General features: G+C 38.3%; 2 protein-coding genes across 4 annotated transcripts in view; one reads left to right on the top strand and one right to left on the bottom strand.

The window, feature by feature from the left end:
• Positions 1-20,319, bottom strand: part of LOC146000261 (sodium/potassium-transporting ATPase subunit alpha-like) — a 471,911-nt gene that overhangs the window by 154,297 nt on the left and 297,295 nt on the right. The window contains exon 1 of one of the 3 annotated variants that reach the window (XM_083137720.1): positions 2,960-3,119. The exons of the other annotated variants lie outside the window; for them this stretch is intronic. The gene's annotated coding sequence lies outside the window, so the exon portion shown is untranslated. Of the gene's footprint in view, positions 1-2,959; positions 3,120-20,319 lie in introns of those variants that run through there. 3 annotated transcript variants of the gene reach the window in all.
• Positions 7,059-19,727, top strand: LOC145999921 (protein GVQW3-like). Its single transcript, XM_083137204.1, has 2 exons — positions 7,059-7,205; positions 19,219-19,727. Exon 2 carries the CDS (start codon positions 19,219-19,221, stop codon positions 19,552-19,554), a length of 336 nt encoding a protein of 111 aa, XP_082993330.1. The 5' UTR covers positions 7,059-7,205; the 3' UTR covers positions 19,555-19,727.

The raw sequence follows: 20,319 nt of genomic DNA, 5'->3' as shown, positions 1-20,319 counted from the left end.
AGAACCGGCCTCCGTAGCGGAGTGGTTAGCATAGCGCGCTACGACGCCAGGGATCCCGGTTTCCAATCCCGGCCTGGGAATGGCTGTTTTTGTGAGTGTCCTTTCGTCAGTTTCATCATATTATCACTCATCCTCATCTTCGCGATTAGCAAAAAGTGGCAGAAAGTGAAGTAAAAAAAATCACATTTGGAGGAGAAAATCTGCATTTCGAAATATTTGATCTTAGACACTTTACCGCATCACTGCCGGTACGATAATACTTCCATAGTTCGTACTAGATATGCAAAGGAGAACGTACCGATTACATAAAAATTTCCTGCACGACCGTTGTACACTTTTATAAGTATAAATGATTAGAAACTGTATTTCGAATAATAAAATATTAAATACAAATGCACAGGATCGTTGCATATAACATTGAAAAAGTTTAACTAAATTACTTTGATAATAAAGACAATCAGAAAATAGGATGAGTATGTTCAGCAATTTCCTTCAATTCTATTCTACTCAAGTATAATGCGATACTTTACAGTTGCGCAATCTATTGGTGTGTTTTAGAAACAACCATGAAAAAGGGTAGTGGGTTCACGTGACAGCGTTTTCATCGTACTACGCCCAGTTATTCCTCTGCTTCAATTTGGCCGTGCAATTTCGAAAGATGGAATCTGGGGCCGTAAGAGCCTTCAACGTACGAAAACTATCGCTTGAAGGGTTTCAATTTTCGTCTCGATGCCATGCCCCCGACCCCCTCTTGTGCTCCCGCCGACAACGAGTGTTTTTTACTGCATCTCCTAAAAGAAGCGTCGCGTAAAAAGGATTCTGAGGTCTTCAATAGGACACGACCGCTTACACAATTCGCCATAAACTTTTATTCTCCATCCAAGTACTGTGAGAATTATATTTGCCACTATTCAAAAATTAGGGTGCCATGATGACAATAACGTCGGTGTTATTAAAAAATATGAGGCCCTAAAGATATATAAACATTTTTATAGTAGGATACTTTTGTTTAGCATTACAAAGAAACTTGTAATGACAGAGTGAAGGAGATGACAAATTATCTAGACTAAAGAATATAATTCCCTTAATTAAAAAAATGCAATTAATCAAAGAATACCTTATAGACAGACCTTTGTATGAGATAAATGAATTCTAAAATGCACTGGATTAACTGAGGATATGTTTTAGCAATTATTTAATACTCCTTGAACATAATGACAATTTCAAAATTTTACATAGAAAGAAAACAAAAATAATGTCTATTCTCTATGTATATTACACCTTAATGTTTTAAATATTTCAATTATATATTGTTTTTATTGCATGCACCATTAATTTCTTTAAATGCCCATACACATTCATTAACCTGTCTCTAAACGTTTAATAATACTGTCACTTCTATAATAGGTGTATACACATGTTTTTTTATTGTTTAATATAAATGTAATATATATTTAAGACTAAATTAGTGAATCACATTTTATAAACTGAAAATATGATATGTGAATATTATGTGTGCATTATGTAAAATTTTAGTGTTTTTCAATATTTTTTATAACTATTCGCACATACTGCAGATTATTATGCTTATTCGTATTTCTTACCGATGTCCATATCAATGAAATGGGCCAACGGATAAATAAAGATTATTATTATTATTATTATTATTATTATTGATTCGATCTCCAGCTGGCCTCCCCGATGGCGCTGTGGTAGCGTCGTAGCCTTGGAATCAAGGGTTCCCGAGTTCGATACCCGGTGGAGACACATAGTGGTTCGGATCTCACTTTAAACTGTAGGCCTAGTCCCAATTAGCCTTACTGTGCAAAAAGTGGACTTAGACCAATATCAAATTCAAAATCCTAAAAATTCTAAAGTCTCCAGTCTTAAGACTAAAATCATTTTCTTAAATGCTGTTGTAGATGATAGACAGAATAATTAATTTAATGACAGAACTTAAAAGATTTCTTTCAAAATGCCACCGTTGCGAAAACATATTTTATACAAAGGACAAAACAAGGGATCCGAAATTTCGAGATAATCTTACTTCCTGCAAAATCGTTTAGCCTTTCTGAGCTTGAACCAGAAGTTATTAGAGAGTGGGAACTTCTATTTACGGAGCAACAAGCATTAAAATATATTCAAATCGTTACGCTTCACTCACTACGTTAAGTTAAATTTCAATTTTTTACACAGTTTTCGTATTGTTTCAGTGTCTATAACTGGTAAGTTTTTAAATCAAATTTCCCGCACGCGAATCAATATAAATAAAATAATAATAATAATAATAATTATTATTATTATTATTAGAGAGTATCATTAACTACCTAACCTACTAATAGTATATTTTCGCCGATTGTCTTTGGGGAGAACCTAAGTAAATAATCTGACAATCTGCACAAACTTTGAAATAAATATGTCTTGGAGAAAACCATTACGTTAAAAAGAAATCTGCATACTTTGACAAATTGTGGGATGTATTCCATCAACATCCACCAGCAATCGCTATAAGAAAATTATGTTTCATCCAACACCTCATCTAAGAAAATGTATTCTTTAGCAAAGTGTTGTGGTTCAAGTTAATTTCCGCTTTTCCCTAAGTAACAAACTCTCTTCTTTTCTAATAGAAAAAGTGGATTAAATGTAGAAAGTGTTCTAGTTCACCGTAGGCTGAGATAAGTGCTGGAAGCATCTAGCTGGAAGCATCTAACATGACAACTTATTTCACTTCGTTCTGTAAAATTCAGATATTAGGAAAGTTGTTTGCCGTAATAATTTCAGGACCATACCATGCTTTCATGCATTAAAATATTGTATTTCCCATTAGTTAACTAAATTCTGACCTATTGAATTTATCATGAATGATAAAAGACGACCATTACACTGTAATTAGCACAAAACTTTTTTGTTCAAGATAAAACTTCATACCGAGAATTGACACAAACACAACTTAACCTACCTTATCAGTTTTTGTTGCTTTATCAACAGCAATCTGTTCGTTCTTGAAGTTAGGCCTTCTTAAGCAGCAAGAAGTAATAATACCTGATCGAATGGAATTATATATCTAAATAAGCCACAAGTTTTCATAAAATCCTGCCATTGTCATTCAACCTGCACAATGACTGTTTTCCACAGCATAAACACTGATCCGTTCATTTTCTTCTTTTCCCTTATGCCTACAACGCCACCTACTTAAAGGGCATGAATGATAGAATCAAGCGTACGAATGTATTAAGTGTAATGTAATTCCAAGCATGTTCTCAGTATAAATAATATAATATGAATAGTTGTGAAACTCTTGACATAATTTATAATGGAACAGGACTATAATATTCATTCCATAAAAGTTATTTGCAATTAAAGATTTTCGACACTTTCTTTGTGCAATAAATGGATTGGACTGCACATTAACAACGCCAATATCAATATATACATAGATATTCCGTGTGGAAGTATGTTAAGCTCAAAAAACTCAGAAGAAAACTTATTTTTACATTGCAAGAACGATATAAAAGTCTTGTTACTTGTATAGTGGATGCTAACTTCTGTTTGTAGACTAGACAGTGTTGTAACTAGTGCTCTTAACTTGCCATCTTTTTTGCAGGAATGTTGGGCAAATGGGGGTGGGAGCATCTGTGTTTAAAGGAATGCTACGATCATTCTGAACCCTCGTTTTCGTTATCCCTGTAGCCCCCCAACTGCAGCAATAAAATTTTATGAGGTAATATGCAAACAATGAGCAAATATTTACAATTCCGTGTTCCCTACGTCACGCTGCAACGATATGTTTACACTACAGAACCAAAGGTTGTCATCTTCACGTTTGTTAAACGCAACTGTTTCGTAAGGCATGTTAATGTAATGTTCCTTTGAAAGGTGAATTTATGTAGTATAAAGGGACTAAGCTCTGGTAGCAAGTGATAAGCCAGGATCACATGAGCTGTTCTGCAGTCAATATAGGTCTAGGTCGTTTAGGTAGCTAGATTATACAAGCAATTCAGAAATAATGAATGGATCCTCTACGGAGAAGTACCAGTTGACCTTGACAGAGCTTTACGCAAAAAGACGAACTATGGGCGTGTCGTAAATCACGGGATACAAATCTCCACTCAATATCCTAAAAATTCTTATACGAAAATTAACTTTCCTTGCCCAATTTTTTAATATTACAATGTTTAAATCGTAATAGGTGCCATCTCGGATATTTTTACTAGGTTTCCTGGGACGAACAATAAGTATTTTCACAGCAGAACAAAGCATGCCGGCCTCCGTGGCGGAGTGGTTATCACAGCGCGCCACGACGCCAGAGGTCCTGGGTTCGAATCCCGGTATGGGTGTTCTTTGTGAGTGTCCCTTCATCAATTTCATCACATCATCACTCACCTTCATCTTCGCGATTAGTCAAAAGTGGCAGAACAGTGAAGTAAAACAAACCAAATCAACCGTGGCGTAAATAGCATCTCCGCAACCCCCGCGGTGCGGTGGGGCGCACGAGCTTCGAGGGCGCAATAAGAATGAGAAATTACGAAAGACTAACAGTTCACAAAAGTTTTCCTTTGCGCGTTAAAATATATTTTCAACCGAACATATTATATTTCTATGCCCATACAACTACAAACAGAAAAATTAATCGCTAGAAAAGTAGAAAGTGGATTACCATATTAGAAGTAATAGCTGAATAGTTTACGTCGCCGAAGGGTAGACGACAAGCAAGAAAATGCGTTGCAACGCTGACTTTCACCGCTCCCCACCCCTACTTACAATTTCTACCATGTTATCAACATCATATCAGTAACTTTCTCAACCCATTGGACTGTTTTAAAGTAAAGATTTTCTACCGTGCTTTAGATATTCTTGTAAATCAAATAAACAATAGATTTCAGGGCATGAAAAAATCAAAGACAGCATCACCTTTTTAGTTTTTAAGCCCCATGAAGATGTATCTTGCACTACACCTACAGAAATTGTTTGTTTTTTGAATGTGATCAAAAGAAGAAACATGTCGAACAACAGCGAAGTTGCAGAATTGCTCTTGATAGAAAACAAAATTCTGGCTAGTACCATTCCTAACGAATTATAGTCTATGCTTTACTTGACCCTACATGCGAGGTCTTCATCAGCTGCGAAGTCATTTTCCAAGCTAAAATTGATCAAACATTACTTGAGAAGCACAATGACAAGAGTAAGATTGAGTGGGCTGGCGCTCTTAAGAATCGAAAACGAGCTAGCTCGAAAATTGGTCTCGACCAAACTAGCACAAGAACTTGCTTCCATAAAAAAAACACAGAGAACTAGTAATGGGCATTTAACAGCATCGTAATTTTTGTAGTAACACTGTACTGTCATATGTAATTACTATAGCCCTGATTTGAAAGCGAAATGCATATTCTTTTCCAGACTTCTAGTGGTAAGGAGAAAGGTTATACTTCGTATTACATACCTTGATGAGCTATTTAACTAAGGTTGAAAGCGTTTATAAATGCTTATTTCTGCAGGAAACGGTTATGCTAGCTTATTTTATGATTTTGGTTTAAAATAGTATATTTTACCCAAATCTGTCATATTTCAATCCTATTTCAATCACACGACGGCATTGGGATGACGAGATCAATGCTCCTAAATAGCTGCATGGGAGAAACAGCATCCAAGAAAAGATACAGTACATCCCTAATCATTTTTCCAAATTGTCTGATATTATAACACAGTTGAAAGCTCGAAATAATCCATTGCAACATTCGCTTTCTCTCATTAATGAAATTTCAGTAACGTTGTCTTCAGAAAGTCACGGTGTTACTAAAATTGTGTCCGGCAAGCTCAGTCTGGTATTACTGAAAAATCCCGGTTACAAAACACTGTGTCAAATTTATAAAAATATTTCTGGTGAAGAAACAGACATTGAAGAGGAATTCACCGAAGGAGAACTGTGGTGTTTTTCACATGCGCCTGTGATGTCATTCTACGTGGAAAGAACATTTTCACTGTACAAATCATTCTTCACTGACAGACACAGGAACTTAACACAAGAAAATCTCAGGATGACCTTCCATTTATACTGTAACAGCTTTGAATAAGATAAGAGATCTAATAAACAAATGTTTTTCTTAGATTTTCCTGTATTTGTTTATGCTTATTTTGGTGCTTATTTTTTTTCATTTTTTGTGCTTATTAACTTGCTTATTTTGGTGTTTGATTATAAATGTAGGCATGAATTAATATTTTAGAAGATAAAGATTTTTTTGTAACGAGTAGGGGCGCACAACTGAAAGTTGCGGGGGGGGGGGGGTGAACAGACCGTGTTAGTTACGCTACTGCAAATCAATCAGAACAAAACATGAAAATATGACATCGAAACGTAACTATTACTTCGCTCTTTGTTCTGTGCCATACACAAGAAGAATTTCCGAGAAGATTGGAAATATCAGTACTTGGAAAATAGTGTCTTGTTTCAACATGTCCAAGTGTAGGTAGGTACGAACAACAGATGGCCAGACCTGGAATGTAAAATTCAACACCTGGCAGTTCAATAAATCACAATGCTCTGCAAAAGGGGCGAAGCTAAAGAGGTTAGTGGAACATGTTCCCAGTACAGTCACGAACAAAAGTGTGTTGTGTAGTAGCCATAAGAAATGCATTTTCTCTAATATCGTATTTTGAAGTCAAAGAGACTAATTAAACAAAAGCAAACGAAATATTTCTGCTTCTGTGGTTATGCATTTCTATCTTTCTTTCCGTCTGTGGCCCAAGTTCGGATTGTTTAATTCCAAACAAATCTTGGTACGCGGGATTTTTTTTTTACATAGTTCGATTTCTATTTGTGTCAGAAAACGTATACCTCAGAGACTTAGCGATTACTTACTGCGTGTTTTTTCGAGAACGATTTTTTCCTTCCGGATTCTACTACGTATATGATTGCGGGTAGACATTCGTTTACTGTCGTCTTGGACATGGACTGCTGCTGCCATCTATATATACTTCACGTACGTGGAGTGCGAATAGATATGATATTACGTCGCTAAATGCTTTCGTTGTTGGTTTTGGTGCATCAGTTTTAGGGCTTTTAACATTAAAATAACGTTCCTAAATGCTTCCAACACCTGATCACGTAACACCAAGTCTCAAGCACGAAACCCTTCCGAGTCTCACATGAAAATCCGCCAGAACTAATGTGTCTGAGATGATCGTAACCAGGAACGGCTGCAAAGCACGTAAGTTATTTTTCAAATCATAATTTCTCAGATAAATAATACTCAGTAAAGTTTTAAAGTGTGCTAATTAGTTTATCCAATCTTCGAACTTCCTTCCAAAATCGTTTTCAGTATTCTAAAGCACTTCCTAATTCTCCTATAAAACTTATGATAAATCATTAAACAGTCGGCACCATTACCAAAAGGAACATTTAAAAAAGAATTATTGTATAAAGCTATCTTGTTATTAACTTTTGCATGTTCATGAAAAATATTTGATAGTTTGGGCGGATTTTAGTAATAAAGTTTAACCTTGTGTAACTATTAATAAAATCTAATTTTAGAAGTTTGAGAACTTAAGGAACTATTTGTTCTTTGGATTAAGAGATATTCAAGCTAGGTCTGACCTACTTCCTGAATTTTATATACACTCAACTATTTTTTTATCTACCATACTTTTTTACTTTGGATATTTTGTTTAAATAATTATTAACTGTCGACTGATATATATATCACCTGCCTCCAAAAGTTGACATATTCTTACCAGAGCAATGGTTCAGAAAATTGTTAACAATATATGTGTATTTTTTGTGCCATCTTGTGCGGTATTGTCTTGTTATTGTTGTTGTTTTTCTGCTGTTACTGTTTCAGTATAAAATGACCATTCAGTACTGTATCTGAAACTTTGGTAAAATAAATAAATAAAATATATATTATATACATAGACAATTAGAAAAAGCACACACACACACACACACACACACATTTGCTTTTTCCTAATTTGAAATGATGCGGGAGTCGAATGATCAGTTCGATCATTTCCCTCGCGTCATCCATGGCTGTCGTGTGTATGCAAAAGTGATTGTAAAGTTCTTACCAGAATGAAATCTTGAATAGTAATTCCGAGAGAACCGTTCATGCGAACTCTGCATTAAAACTCTGAGCGACTCTGACTTGTTTGTGAGATATTTCCTCGTTCGAAGAGAACGTAGAAGTACGTATTGATTCTTTCTGTTCTGGGGGGAAAAGTTTCTCGGAAAATCCCCGTCCTCTTTCTCTCTCTCTACGAGAGTCGAGAGGAAACGAAATAGCTCTCACATAAATCACGTAAAGCTGATGTTGGCAGTAGGTTGTGGCCCAACAAATTTTCAACCCGAAAGTCCTTAAGCTCTGGTAACTTTAACCCCCAAAGGGCTTCGGATTTCGGTAAACTACAACATTGCAGTGTTGCCGAGTCCACCTCCATTTTTGCACGACAGGAAAAACACAACTCTTCCACTGTATTCTCTCCTCCGTGTTGTCTGATCATATCCAAGTGAGCAACAACGTATAGTATGATACTGGATATTCTTTACATTAAGTCGCTTACATGGTGATGGACAAATTACCTGGAAATACTTATGCATTTCACTCTACCCAATACATTTTCTGATAAAACAAAAGTTTGTGGTTCGTATTTCTCGTGGTGGGCATATAGATTAATTAGTAAAAAGTAGTTTTGTACAATATGAAACATATTGAAAGCTAAATGTTGCTCTTTGGCACAATTTCTTGGTTTTCAAGATATAGTTACATAAATTGTATATTTGATCCCCCACTGATAACACCATTAAGCCTTGTTACCATGATAACCAAAAACTCAATATGCTGACCAAGGCAGAAATTTATTATATTTCAAACACATAAACTAAACGTTACGTTTCAACCTTCTAGCAAGGTCTTCTTCAGACTCATACTCTTGCTAGAAGGTTGAAACGTAACGTTTAGTTTATGTTTTTAAAATATAATAAATTTCTGCCTTGGTCAGCATATTGAGTTTTTAGATCCCCCCCACTTCTTTTGAAAACTGTATTTTTCTCGGTCATGGATTGGGTGGGACTTGGAGCACTAGTAGCACTTAATAATATTAGTTATTATCAAGAGTTTAACCTTGATAGTATAACTTATGTAAGAAATATACTACAAAAATTTGATGAAAATGTCATATTAAAATTGAGATCAATTTTTAAAAATGATTTCAAGCTCTCTCGCAATCCCACTTCAAGGCTCTTTCTTCTACAGTGGTCTCTTTTCTACAGGCTTCGTCGCTCATGTAATAACCTGGCTCTAAATGTTGACATATTCTTGCCAGAGCACAGTTTCAGAAAATTTGTTCTGTTTAATCTTAATTCTTTTCTGTGCCATCTTGTACTTTATTGTTTTGTTGTTGCTGTTTCTGTTTCAGTATAAAATGGTCATTCAGTACTGTATCTGAAACTTTATTTACAGTAAAATAAATAATGCGTAAATAAATAAATATTGAAGTTTCTAAGCGCTCAGCTTCACAGTGATCTGAACTGTGTAAGCAATAGTTGCTAGTTCGAGCCTATATTTGCAAGTCTCTTAGTTGTCTGATCTTCCCATATAAGCTCTACATTATTACTTATGATTTTTCTATGACTACGAATGTCACAGGAGACGCACAGCATCATAATCAAAGGATAAGAAAAGTAAATAGAGTTGTGCAAGCTCTGACATGCATTTGCCTCATAATGTTTACAGAACTGATAACATTTTTTTTGTCACTGTAGTTCAACATTGTGCCGTAGGTGCTTGTATAGGAGCTACCTACTCTGAGCTGACGAAACTAGTTTTTTTGCGAAATGACATTACGGGGTTTTAAAACTCGTGATTTATGTAACGACCTATTTGCCGAGATATAAAGCCTAACCTTGCGTTTACGTCATCAGAGCAAGTCAATAAATGGGCCCCAAAGAAGATTTACATCATTCATAACCACCACTCGCGGCTTTGGCAAGATGTGTTTAGCCGAAAACTCATTAAAAAAACAGAGCTGCGCGTACAGTGTTGTAAGAATACATGAATAAAGAATTGAACGAAACAAGCTTACAATGTTGGTGAAGGGTAGCTAAAGAAATAGGCAGGGTATTTATGGATACAATTTGCGTGCCACGGTCTATGCTTGGGTTAGTTTTAATCACGCACAAGCAAGCCAGTTGATAGCAAAACCTTTGCTTTTATTCAGAATAAGGACAAATAAATATCACGACTTCTACGGTATTTTATACATTGCTCCAACAAAGGTTCTATTTTCGAGTCTTGTTCTGAGCATTGGTGTTTGTTTCTGAGTGTCCCTTCACCAATTTTAATCTGATTTAGGTCCAAAAATATTTGAACCTAAAGGGGATGAGAAGACAGGTAAGTGTAGAAGGTTACATAATTTAGAACTGCGAAATTTGGGCCTCCCAGATGGCGCAGTGGTAGCGTCGTCGCCTTGAAATCAAGGGGTCCCGGGTTCGATACCCGGTGGAGGCACAAGTGGTTCGGATCCCACTTTAAACTGTAGGTCCAGTCCCGATTAGCCTTACTGTGCATAAAGTGGACTTAAAACACCAAATCAATCAATCAATCAATCAGAACTGCGAAATTTGTACTCATGTCCAGACATTATTAGAATAATTAAATCAAAAAGACTTAGGTGGGCAGGCAGGATATCTTCAACCTGTTGAATGGTTGTCCAATATAATTAAACCTAATTCAAAACATCACGCAAAATCACGTGTTTGTTCACAGAAGGAAGCCTCTGGAAACCTCCCCTCTCTCCCCGAAATCCAAACCTCTTCCTTAATGGTAACATTCAAAAGACAATTAAAATTACACATGGTAAATTCAATTGGTCTAGAGTAGAGCCTCCCCGATGGCGCAGTGGTAGCATCGTCGCCTTGTAATCAAGTGGTCCCGGGTTCGATACCCGATAGAGGAACATAGTGGTTCCGATCCCACTTTAAACTGTAGGTCCAGTCCCGATTACCCTTACTGTGCATAAAGTGGACTTAAAACACCAACTCAACTCAACCAATTGATCTAGAAATTGAATTTTGCAGATTGGGTGGCGTGAACACAGAAATAGAAAATAAAATAACGTTTTTAGCACATGAAATTGCTTTCTCTCTATGTATGTATGTACGTGTGCGCATGTGTGTGTGTGTTCACGTACACAAACTGTATTGCTTTCATTTTTTAAAAAATACTGTCTACATTTATAAGTTTTTCATTTTTGATTGAGTTTTGGTTTTAAATCCGCTATATGCACAGATGGGTTAATCGGGACTGAACATACAGTTTAAAGTGTAATAGAAACCACTACGTGTCTCTACGGGTATCGAACCCGAAACCAATAGATTAGAGGACGAGGAAGTTACCACCGATCCAATACAAATCTAGATTCCTTTAACCTACTCCAACAATGGACTCACAGAACAGTAAATTGATTGATTTGGTGCTTCAAGTCCACTTTATACATAGTAAGACTAATTGGGACTGGACCTACAGTTTAAAGTGGGATCCGAATCAATCACTATGTGCCTCCACCGGGTATCGAACCACGGACACCTTGATTACAAGGCGACGACGCTACCACTCCGCTTTCGGGAGACCCCACAGAATAGTAAAGAAAGAACGAATGTTTGTTTGGAAGCCACCGGAAAAGATAATTTTGAAATTATATACATAATTTTCATTATAATTAAACAAAGATACCCAACTCCCAATCGAGTTAACCTCAATTTTGAAGCTCTTGCATTATTCCAGCTGATGATGCATTGTTAAACAGATTTCACAGCGTGCAACTCGGATGATTGTTGCTCTGGTTCCTCGTCGTTAGCGAATCAATATCACCCTCTCCACCCAAGTCCGACAAACGCTCACGTTATACTATATCTATTATGGATGCATATCACAGATTCAAGGGATAACTTGCAAGGAAGACATGATAAATAAAATAGTAAGTTGTTGAGGGAAGATAATATGCCAACAAATAATATAATTTTAATATTTCGCAGCAGGTGTTCTCATTCTCATGTTAAGGTGACGGACACGAAAGCATCTGATGCAATATGTTAATATTTTATTATTTGTTTTTCACTACTCCTTTCTCCTTACCATATAATTTCATTCAGCAGCTCACGTGCATAAAGGTAAGGTGTACGTCACTTGTGGAAAGTAGCCTTGTTCAGCACTGGGAAAACAAAGAAATTAGATTTGTATTAAATGACGAAGCATTAACTAAATATTCAGTCACAGTCACTATTCTACACGAATCGTTCAATTGCTTGATTAATGGGTTTAGATAACTAATTTCTACACTATTTCTGATCGAATAAATGGCTTGATTTATTTAATTCGCGTTTCTGTCACTTTCGGCTAATTTCGAAGATGAGGATGAATAGAGATAAGATGAAGCAGGTGAAGGGACAATCACACACACACACGAATAGCCCACAACACAAGCCCCACAGAGGATTATATTGGCTGTCAGCTCAGACGCCAGAGCCTCGGTAGTCTGTAAAATGCAGCCCAGCGTGCACTACATGGAAGTGAGGTCTACATTTGAGTGTCTATAGAAAGGGTGCACTTTACTATTTATGGTCGAAAAAAGATGTTTTCGCAAATTTTGTTTACAGATATGTTTGTATTTGTGTTTTTGTTATATTGAGTTGCTTTTCTGCCATTTTTCGCAAATCGCGATGATACGACAATTTGCAATTATGGTCAAGATTTGACTTCCATCACTGGGGTCGAAGGATAATTGGGATTTTCCGAAGTTGGGTCAAAAATGGTGATGAAACTGATATTCAATCTATACCCAGACCCCAAAGAGTTTGGTGTGGTGAATTTCTGGTGAAGTCCGGAGGACCTCCATCCTCCAATCTCATTATCTCAGTTGGGGCACACCTAAAACATTTCAAGATGCGAAAGGGAGAGTGATATAACGGGAAGATACAGCAATTTTCTTTCTAGAAAAACTGCAAATGGCATGGTGAGCTCGTTGATGGTGAATCTTTCCAGGGTACAAGATCCCTGGCGTAAACGATCTCCTTTCGCATGTCCGGGAGGGGGATGTCGGGGAAGGACCCGTTATGAAGAGAAGTCAACAAAAGAAAGGTAGGCTGAGGATTGGAACATGGAATGTCAGGACACTCTTGCAGGCGGGGAAGCTGGAAGACTTGAAAGTGGAAAATATAAGAAATAAAGTACGTTTTATGGAAATATCAGAAGTGAGGTGGAAACAAATTGATGAATTGTTAAGTTATAACTTGAAAATATTTTATTCTACAGGAGAATGCTACTTGGACTGCGTGTGAAAAAGAAAGTGACATCAGTATGTTATGTAAGGAAAGGGAAAGGTGTTGGTGCTCGCACAGTCACAGACTCTTCTGGATTGTAATATTCCCATTAACTTTCAATGTAATCATTACAACTCAGAAGTGTCCATGACGTACAAGTTGACATGCCACATAGTAGATAAACAGAAGAAGTGGAGGAGAACTACGAAAATATTGAAGAAATAATGGAAAAAAGAAATTATCATTGTCATGAGTGACTGGAATGATGTTGGATGGAAATACAATGAGACGACACGAATTGGGGGAGAGAAATGAGAGGCGTGATCTCTTAGTGAGTTTCTGCAAAAGGAATTCGATAATTGTTAGATAAACACAATTCCAATAACATAAAGGAAGAAGATACACGTGGATATGGCCAAAGGACAATAAACGATACAGACAGAGAGAGATTCCCATGAGGCATCATAAAATTGTATCATACGAAGTGACATGAGTTGTAGTCAGGAAGTGGAAGTGGGAATAGCAATGACAAGGGAGCCTTTAATAGGTCTTGTGGACCTTTGGAGAAACAAATTAGAAAGAAGCTAATGAAGTGTTTTATGGAGATGTCACGAAGTGAAGAAAATCAATTAGAAGCTTTAGAAACATGGCTTTGGTGAAGAATGGAGTGTGTGAAATGGACAGGCAAAGTAAGAAGTACAGGGTGTCAACCATACTGGAAATCCTGGAAATTCTGGAAAAGTCAGGGAATTCACTTTTTCTGGAAAGGTCATGGAAATGTCAGGGAAATTTACTGTGTTTATCGAAAATCGACATTTTGGTAGTAGTGCACTAAAAGTAGTTCTTCGAGCAAAGAAAAAATGACAAGTAAGACATTTTTATTTGTTGGAGACAAATTATACTTCAGTTTGGTATACTGAATATTACCAGTAGTTATATTAGAAATTGCATATTAAATAAGAAATGGGATCATGTTTTGAACTGTTCTCATGTAGAAATCTACTACATTAAGTGGCTATTGGCATTTAGCACTTTCTTGCAATTTTTGGGCGCAGTGTTTGGTTGATATTAAGAATAATACATACATGTCTAAATTTTACTCTAATTATGTATTATTTATGCTATAATTGTTATGATTTTTATGAAAAAGAATTCTTTCTTTACCATTAGCCAATGCGTGCCAACTATTATTACGTTCATCCCTATACAAGAGTCCAGTGGCGGCGATTGGTTTCCAGAACTAGGGGGCAAGGTGCCAAAACTGGGGGGGGGGGGGGAGAACAGTTTACTTTCCCCTGCTAGATAAAGTTTAGCATAGTGCGGGAGCAAGAGTGGCAAAAAAGTGGGGGGGAGTTGACCCCCTCGATCCTACTAATCGCCGCCACTGCAACATTCAATTTCTGTCCAGTTTTCCTTCTCGTTATTACTTTTAACTTGGTTTCGTGGCATTTTAGGTGTGGTATTTAAGTAAAATGTAGTGACCTTAAACACATGAGAAATTTTTGGTGCTTGCTCCAAAAAACCTGGAAATGACAGGGAATTTTGTTTTTATGAAATTGAAGACACTCTGCAGAAAAATTGTGTTGTAATAAGTTGGTGAAAGAAGAGTAAAGCTGGAAGTTGGAAGTGATCAAGAAAATGGAAAAAGAATGGGTGAGCCACTGGCTGAGAAGGAACTGGCTGATAAGCGACACACTGGAAGGAATGATTAACGGAAAAAGATCCGGGAAAGAAGAAGATATCAGATGCTATTAAATGAAGTGGATCCTACGCTGATATGAAGCATAGGGCACAAGATTTGAAAGCCTGGAGGTTGAAGTGAAACGATGAATGAATGAATTAAATAATTTTTGCCTAATCGCAATGAAGAGAATGAATGTTGATCAGTTTATTGATCACAGCACCGCATTCAGTATTTCTAGTGTTAGTTCACAGTACACCATTTAAATTATCTATTATACAGGGTGATTCTAAAGTCACTATACATTTTAGTGATATCGTGACAAAATAAATTTCTTTTGCATGTTATGTGAAGCAATGCTAACAGTAGAAGAAAGAACAGCCGTTGTTTGTGCTCGTCTGCGTGGAATGACGTATGAACAGGTGCGGGTGGACTTCACTCGGAAATTCAAATAATCAGGCCCCACCAGACTGGCTATTAAGAACCTGGTCAACAAAATTCAAGCGAACAGGTAGTGTTGTGGACGAAGAACGTCCTGGTAGGCCAGCCATAACACACACAAATTGTGCAAAGTGTACAGGATGCAATCACACGTAGCCCCACCGCATCGACCAGGCAACTCAGTATCGATAATCCCAGCATATACCAACTGTGGCTCACAGCACGATGGATTGGGACATACCAAGCTTCTTACTATGCACCAACAGGATGGGGCACCTCCCCATTTTGCCATCATCGTTCGTGATCACCTAAACGAAGTTTTCACCGGTAAATGGATTGGTCGTGTCTCGCAACGGGGAGTTGCCCCCCCCCCTAGATCTGACCCCCTTAGATTTTTTTTCATTTCAGGGTTTATCAAGTCTAAGGTGTACGAGGTGAACATCCACAGCATAGACCAGTTGAAACAACGCATTACTTTCAGTTGCTTAGATTACACCAGCTATGTTGGAGAAGGTATTTCGAGCTGTGGTGGATTGTTGGCATATGCGCCTAGACTTGAGGGGTGGTCACATTGAGTTATACTGATTTTGTATCCTACTGTGACATATGTTTCAGTACATATTGTATTTTGTACAATAAATCCTGTTCATGCAGAAATATATAGTAACTTTAGAATCACCCTGTAGTTTTTATCCGTCACTGTTGTTATATTTCACTGAGAGCACAGGGAATTTCCTATATTTAGGAAACTTGCGAGTAATGTGCTTAGCTCTCAAAAATAGTCACTATCAATAATAATATTAATCGTTTTATTTATCACGCGAAATTCAGCTATAGGCTGCTCTATCCCCTAACCCTGCTCATGCTTATGAGCTGCACAAAAGAACATGTAGCCTATATTTAAGTTAGTTTTATTATATACAGAGTGTCCCAAAATAGTGTTTACAGTATTTGAACGTATATAACAGAGAAACTATATTAAAGTTGACATGACCAGACTTTTTGTATTTTAAACTGCAATGTCTACGTTGAGTGTGTATTAGCGCGTGTAGGCATTTCCGTCACAGCCAGACAGGCTGTAGGCAATAGTGTACACAGAATGGCAGGGGTGAGCAATTTTTCTTTGGAGAAGGGTCGAATATCCATCCAGATCTTCCGATTTAACAACGTTAGGTTTCTTACCTCTGTGGAACTGTGAAGAACGATGTGCAAGCCACAAAGCCACGGATACTGTGTGACATGTGACATGCGAGTGAGGTTACCTGTGCTTCTCTTCCTGTGAAAACCATATCTGCTGTTTGTCGATCTGTCCATCTAGTCTATATCCTTGCAGACGATGTAATTCTGCCAATGATCATCTGTAACTGTAATATATGTAACAACAAAAAAGCTCATACCTGCTGTTATTAATGTTCCTGTTATTGACGATCAAAGATTGTAAACACTATTTTGGGACGGTCTATTATTATTATTTATTATTAAAGTGGGGTTAACTTACGCTTACAATTACTTTACATTGATTCTGTAACTATAAAGACAGCATTTTGGCCTAAATAAATAATATACAATTATGATATTTTACTATTTATAAGTATAAATAATATGGATTATTATAAATTTATATAATTGAAGCAGTCCACCGAATAACGCTGTATGTCACATGTCAGTGAATGTGACATACAGCTTTATTCGGTGGACTGCTTCAATTATATAAATTTATAATATATAATATATATAATATAATATAATTGAATGCTTCAATTGAAAAACATAAGAAAATTTTAAAAAAATGTTATATGAAGGAGGCAATGAGGTAGATGAGGCACTGGATATACTCTATGTGATCAAAAGTATCCGGACACACCGCGAAACGCTTGTTTATCATAGAGAGAGACACAGTACTGCCATCTACCGCATGGAACACATAGTCAGCAAACTCAGTAGTCTGCAGACAGTGTGAGACAGCAGTATGGGATGGTCTGAGGAACTCACAGACTTTGAACGTGGTCAGTTGGTTGGGTGCCACTTGTGTAGGAAGTCTGTGTGTGAGATTTCCACCCTCCTAAACATTCCTCTGTCCACTGTTTCCAATGTTATAGTGAAGGGATGTGTACAACCCAAAAGCGTGCAGGCCAACCTCCCATGTTGACCTCCAGAGACCATGGAGTGTTGAAGAGGGTCGTACAGCATTATCGTCAATTATCCATCCACACCATCCCACAGGAATTACGAACTGCATCAGGATCTACTCCAAGCACCATTACTGTTTGGCGAAAGGTGCGGCAACTTGGTTTCCATGGCCAAGCAGCTGCCCATAAGTCAAACATCACACAGATAAATGCCACACGCCGTCTCGTGTGGTGCAAGGAGCGTCGAAACTGGACCATAGAACAGTGGAAAACCGTTGTGTGGAGTGATGAATCAATGTGGCGATCCGATCGTAGGGTGTGGATGTGGCGAATGCCTGGTGATCGACATCTACCAGCCTGTGTAGTGCCGACAGTGAAATTTGGAGGTGGCGGAGTTACAGTGTGGTCATGTTTCTCCTGGATGGGGCTTGGCACCCCTTGTTGCTTTACATGCCAATGTCACGGCACAAGCTTACGTTGACATTTTAACAGCTTTCATGCTTCCTACCGTCAAAGACCAGTTCGGGGATGATCATTGTGTCTTTCAACACGACCGAGCAGCCGTCCATACTGCAGGGCTTGTGGGGGAGTGGTTTGACGACAACAACGTCCCACTAATGGACTGGCCTGCGCAGAGTCCTGACTTGAAACCCATAGAACATCTCTGGCATGTTTTGGAATGCCGACTTCGTGCTAGACCACACCGATCCACATCAATACCGCTTCTCATTTTGGCGCTCTGCGAGGAATGGGCTACCATTCCTTAGCAAACCTTCCGGCACCTTACTGAAAGTATGCCTGTGAGAGTGAACGCTGTCATCAAGGCTAAGGGTGGGCCAATACTGTATTGACTGCCAGTGGTCCCGATGGAGGGTTGCCCAAACTTGAACTTTATTTTCAGGTGGGTGTCCGGATACTTCTGATCACATAGAGTATATATATACCAGGTGGTTATAAATAAAGTGACGGTGTCCAGAGTGGTACAGCACGGGCTGTAATGAGAGTAGCAGTCTGAAACTTTGTAGATATGCTAATGAAGCAATGCGCTCGCGAATTATGCAAAAAAAGGAAAAGTTCCAATTCTCGCCACCAGGGTAAAAAATGGCGCTGTAAGCAGTCAAAACTTGGTATAGTTACAGGAAAAACACTATAAATCGCAGAAAACAATACTCTTTGTAATAAAATATCGCTACAATTTGACTATTCAAATTACATGAACACTACTAAAGGAAAAAGCAACAAGCATCACCAAGAACAACCAGGGAGCTCACACAATGGTTAGGCAATGTCACCGACTTTGACGTCAGAGTTACGGAAAATTCCACGTTTTGACTGCTTACAGCGCCATTTTTTACCCTGGTGGCGAGAATTGGAACTATTTTTTCTTGCATAATTCGCGACCGCATTGCTTCATTAGCATATCTACGAAGTTTCAGACTGCTACTCTCATTACAGCCCTTGCTGTACCACTCTGAACACCGTCACTTTAATTATAACCACCTGGTATATACTACGAGGGCAAATCAGTAAGGCGGTTCCACGATTTTTTTGCAGAGGATTGGATAATCACACCAAGGTGAACTTTTGGGTACTGAAAATGTCATCCGACCCGAGGTCATAATGAGTGATTTTGTAATGTTACTTTGTCTCTTCCACAGATGGCAGCAGTGACAAACATGGCTACCCGCCTGATATCGTCGACGGTCAAGGAGCAGCGTTCCGTGGTGCGGTTCTTCTGGTCTGAAGGCAAGACACCGACGGAGATTCACGCGAGGATGAAGCTGGTGTATGGGGACGACGTCCTGTGCCGCAAAGCCATTGGGAATTGGTGTCAGCGGTTCAAGGCCGGTCGCACCAGTGTCACGGACGAGGAGCGATCCGTACGACCTGTGAACCTGTCAAAGAAATGGCTCGGTACGGCTGGGAAATCAGGGAACATCCGCCATACAGTCCAGATCTGGCGCTCTCTGATTATTACCTCTTCGGCCCTATGAAGAAGGCATTGTCTGGCCAGCACTTCTCGTCTGATCGTGAAGTGCAACATGCTGTGCGGCAGTGGTTGCAGCAGCAACCGACGACGTTCTTTGCCACTGGCATATCCAAATTGGTGTCACGGTGGGAAAAATGCATTGCCGTCAGTGGTGGATATGTAGAAAAATAAGTAACGAACTGCTACTCCTGAACACCTATTGTCGTCTTCTTTGACCAATAAATTGCTGTGAAAAAAATCGTGGAACCGACTTACTGATTTGCCCTCGTATATATACCTTTCATTTGTATCGTGGGGACAATGACATGCCAAGAATGGCGACGAGCTGTGAATAATATACGCCAGTCAAGAAAGTTGGGCAGATCAAGAGGTTTTTACATTTATTTCGTGTCAGTTTCCCCCATTGTAGCGCAAATAAACAGAAACATTGCACGCAAAATGTTCCATCTGCCACTTGCATTGTATCGTGAATTTATCGTGCCTTGTACTAGCACAAACATTCGCGGGACACGAAAAGCTTCCACGGCAAATCGATAGCTTGGCTGACTCGGCTCCCCGTTAGTCGGAATTGTTTACACACTTCGCCCCTTGCACATATTTCATGAGTCCTGCGTCATTTAGAGTTTGGTCATGAATAGTTTACCCGTTTGAAAGCGGCGTCACCTTTCCCCTGTTCACCACACATGCTCTGTATAGAAACATGGAAAGAGCCCTTACCATTCAGAATTATTTATATTTTATGTAGTCTCCTGTTTAGCCTATACAGCTA

Source organism: Lepisma saccharinum, chromosome 16 (genome assembly GCF_977018435.1).
Source record: "Lepisma saccharinum chromosome 16, izLepSacc3.1, whole genome shotgun sequence".
NCBI classification, from domain to species: domain Eukaryota; kingdom Metazoa; phylum Arthropoda; class Insecta; order Zygentoma; family Lepismatidae; genus Lepisma; species Lepisma saccharinum.
This window is presented reverse-complemented; position numbering and strand designations above follow the sequence as displayed.

Bases quoted from the DNA above. Each gene is read 5' to 3' on its own strand.
- LOC145999921 (XM_083137204.1), top strand. From the start codon at position 19,219: ATGGCAGCAGTGACAAACATGGCTACCCGCCTGATATCGTCGACGGTC.